Consider the following 3,665-nt stretch of genomic DNA (forward strand, 5'->3'; position numbering starts at 1 on the left):
AAATATAAATAAAAATTAAAAAAAAAAAAGAATATATAGATGAACTTACCATCGTCTAAAGTGATGTCCTGTAGACCAATGGTTGCAAAGTTGGGTTCTCGATCTTCAGGTTCAGGTTTAATGCTCACAGTTGTCCCGTCAGGGGAAAATGATGCTGGATCACACAAACTGTGACATATTAAGGACGAAGGTGCAGAAAGACCTCCTTGGTCTGTACTTTGTGCTTGAGTCAAGCGCTGTCCAGAATGCATTCTGGTGGCTAGAGATGGCGATGAAGCAGTTCCTGAGCTAGGAGATTGGTAAGGCATGGACTGTAGTTGAGGGGATGGTGGCCCAGAAAGTGGAGAACTAGCCAGGGGATGAGGAGCTGTTGGGGAAACTGTTGCAGCAGATCCTGAATGTGAAGGACCATAAGTAATAAGTTGCAACTGAGGGGAAAGCTGACCTCCGACCTGGTCGGCCACTGGAGAAGAAAGAGATCTCTGTCCTGTGTTTGAACAACGGTATCCCATTAATTGCAGATTAGGTGAGGTTTGCACAGAATGAGGTGTATGTGCTAAGAGATGTCCTGCTGAGCCTGAATTTGAAGAATGAAATGGAACAGATGACAGTGGTTGACAACCAAGATTTACTAAACTAGGAAAAGCTGTATCCTGCTGAAACAAAACTGGATCAAATTCTTGACTAGAGGCAGCATTAACAGGAAGACAAGTTGGTCCATTATACACATTACTTTGCATAGGCTGATAGGAAGACCCCACCGGAGAGGTTGGTGTAACTTGAAAAGGCTGGTGTACTACTGAAGGTGTTATATGTTGTTCTTTACCAGTACCCTCATCCCTACACTGCAACTGTGGTAAATGAGATGAGGTTACCAAGGATGCATATGGTTGCTGGACAGGACAAATCAAGCTTCTCTGTGCTGACAGGACATTGTCATGTGGGTGCCCTGGATCTGAGGAAGACCTCTGAGTCTGGGCAGAATGAGGCACAGGTAAAGGTGGAACTGAAGACAAATCAATTTCTTCTCTGTGTTCTTGCTTCATCAAAACTGAAAATAAAATGATTAAAACAAATGTTAAACAATATATAAAATAATGAAAGGTCTTCACTGTAGGCTACACACCTGAAGCATATGGTCAAGCCAGCGATGGCAAACTTTGATGGTTTCAGGGAAAGCAAATCATGTAAAATAGTGTGTGTGTACATTGGGCATGGTGGTGTACATCTGTGATCCCAGTACAATAAGTCCTTGATTTATGAACATTTGAGTTGCAAACTTTCCCAGATATGAACAGACCTCATGTTACGAACACTTGCAGATGCAAACAAACATTTGTAGATGCAAATATCCAGCGCATGTATCTGCTGGACATTGTCACAGTTGTACTGCTGTGCACTTACTGTACAGGGCAATAGCAGACAATAGTAGTACTGTTCTCATTCAGAGCCCGGGATGTCCAGAAGCAAGAGGAAAAACATTAATGATGTGGAGGGAACTTCTAGGAAGCTCAAAGTAATACACATTCTATCTTTGTGTCAAAGATGTAGAAGACTTACTTTGGATAAATCTATTAGTCCATAAAATATTTAAGAATAACTTAAGGAAAGCAGTACTACAGAGAAAAGAAAACAAAACACAAAACCTGCAAAACACTGGTCAGAAGAAATTAAAGATCTCAGGATGGGGATATTTTCTCAGTAGTATAAGCCACCTGCCTAACAAGTACAAGATCCTGAATTTGATGCCCAGTACAAGAAAGGAAGGAAAGGAAAGGAAAGGGAAAAAAAAGGAAAGGAAGAAGGAAGGAAGGAAGGAAGGAAGGAAAGAAAAAGAAAGAAAGAAAGAAAGAAAGAAAGAAAGAAAGAAAGAAAGAAAAAAACATAGATTAAAGATCTTAATGAAATGAAAGATTTTCCAAGTTTAGAGATTTAAGACTTTTTTTTTGGCAGAACCAGGGATTGAACTCAGTCCCTTGTGCTTGCCAGGCAAGTGCTTATTCTACTGAGCCACCTCCCTGGCCCCAAGACTTATTTATTGCCTATTTTTGCATTAATGTTAACATAGTACACTAGCTAGCCAAAGAGCACCAGGATATCAATGCAATCCTCATTAGTGACCTTTTTTTGCAGAAACTGAAAAAAAAAAAAAAAATGCTAAATTCATGCAGACTTTCAAGGGATCCCAAGTAGCCAAAAAAATCTTGAGAAAGAGAAAGTTGGAAGACTCACACTTGCCAATTTAAAAAGTTACTATAAAACTACAGTATTCAAAACTACATGGCACTGGCCTAAAGATAGATGTATAGATTAGTGAAACAAAATGAATCCAGTAGTACTCTCGCTCAAGTATTGGGAAATGAACTCAGTTATGCATACAAGGCAAATATTCTACTACTATTTTCCAGCCCTCAGAATTTTTTTTTTTTTTTTTTTTGGTTTTTAGCATCTAGGGTGTGTGTGTGTGTGTGTGTGTGTGTTTTTTTTTTTTTGGTGGCACTGGGGATTGAACTCAGGCCCTTGTGCTTGCCAGGCAAGCACTTATTCTACTGAGCTATCTCCCTAGCCCCCCAGAATAAATTCTTTTTTTAAAAAAAATTCTTATACCACGGATCCCTGTGCTTTGCTAAGCTTGTCCTAAGTAGGTGCTTTAGACCACTGAGCCATCTCACCAGCCCCAGAATAAATTCTTAAATGGTCAAAAACTCTTACAATGTCAATGATCTTCAAGACTATTCAACCAATGGTGTTAGAAAAACTGGGTATCTACCATGTAAAAGAATAAGGTTAGATTCTCACTTTTTTTTTTTTTTTTGCGGAACCGGGGATTGAACTCAGGCCCTTGCACTTGCTAGGGAAGCGCTTATTCTACTGAGCCATCTCCCCGGCCCTAGATTCTCACTTTATACATAAAGATTAACTTAAAATGGATCAAAGACCTAAGTTTAAAGGCTGAGCTATAAAACCCTTAGAAGAAAACATAAAACAAGTATTTATGACCTTGACTTGGCAATGATACCTTAATTATGATACCAAAAGCAAAGGCAAGAAAAAAGAAATTTCATAAAGATTAAGAACTAGAACATCAGAGGTATAATAGGATGGTAAGACAACCCACAAAATGAGAAAAAATATCTATGAACAGTCTATCTGAACAGGGTTTAAGAGCCAAACTACATGACGATTTCTTATAATTCAGCAAGACTGGACCAGAGTGTGGGAGGCACAATAACTCCATGACTCCTATACTTTTTTTTTATGTGTGTGTATGGCCAGCTCAGCCCACCAGAAGGCGGGGCTGGCTGGCATGTGGTGCTGGGGGATTGAATCGTGGTCCCTGTGCTTTTCTAAGCTTGTTCTAAGTAAGTGCTTTAGACCACTGAGCCATCTCACCAGCCCCAGGCCTCCAATACTACTGCAAGTGAGTCTTTTTCTAAATCCTGTGAATCTGCCACATTATGACTCCGTGCCATATAGCCCTTAATGGTCTCCTGAGTGCCTCTGACCTATAAAATTCTCTTGGTGCATCAATGTCATTAGTGACGCTGACTTCCTCCTCCCCTACCTCTGCTGAGCTAGGTTCCTAGTTCTTACCCCGACTATTTCCCATAAGTCTCCTGCTATGCCCCGGAGGTGGGACTTCCTGTCATAGCCCAGTTGCCTAG

At 40.4% G+C, this 3,665-nt stretch overlaps 1 protein-coding gene across 1 annotated transcript in view; it reads right to left on the reverse strand.

Annotated features, from left to right (window-relative positions):
- Positions 1 to 3,665, reverse strand: part of Nfatc3 (nuclear factor of activated T cells 3) — a 156,771-nt gene that overhangs the window by 47,918 nt on the left and 105,188 nt on the right. The window contains exon 9 of the mRNA XM_012513521.2: positions 50 to 1,051. Coding sequence (XP_012368975.1) covers positions 50 to 1,051 — 1,002 coding nt within the window. The remainder of the gene's footprint in view (positions 1 to 49; positions 1,052 to 3,665) is intronic.

This window comes from Octodon degus, unplaced genomic scaffold (assembly GCF_000260255.1).
Source record: "Octodon degus isolate 3935 unplaced genomic scaffold, OctDeg1.0 scaffold00011, whole genome shotgun sequence".
Classification (NCBI taxonomy): Eukaryota; Metazoa; Chordata; class Mammalia; order Rodentia; family Octodontidae; genus Octodon; species Octodon degus.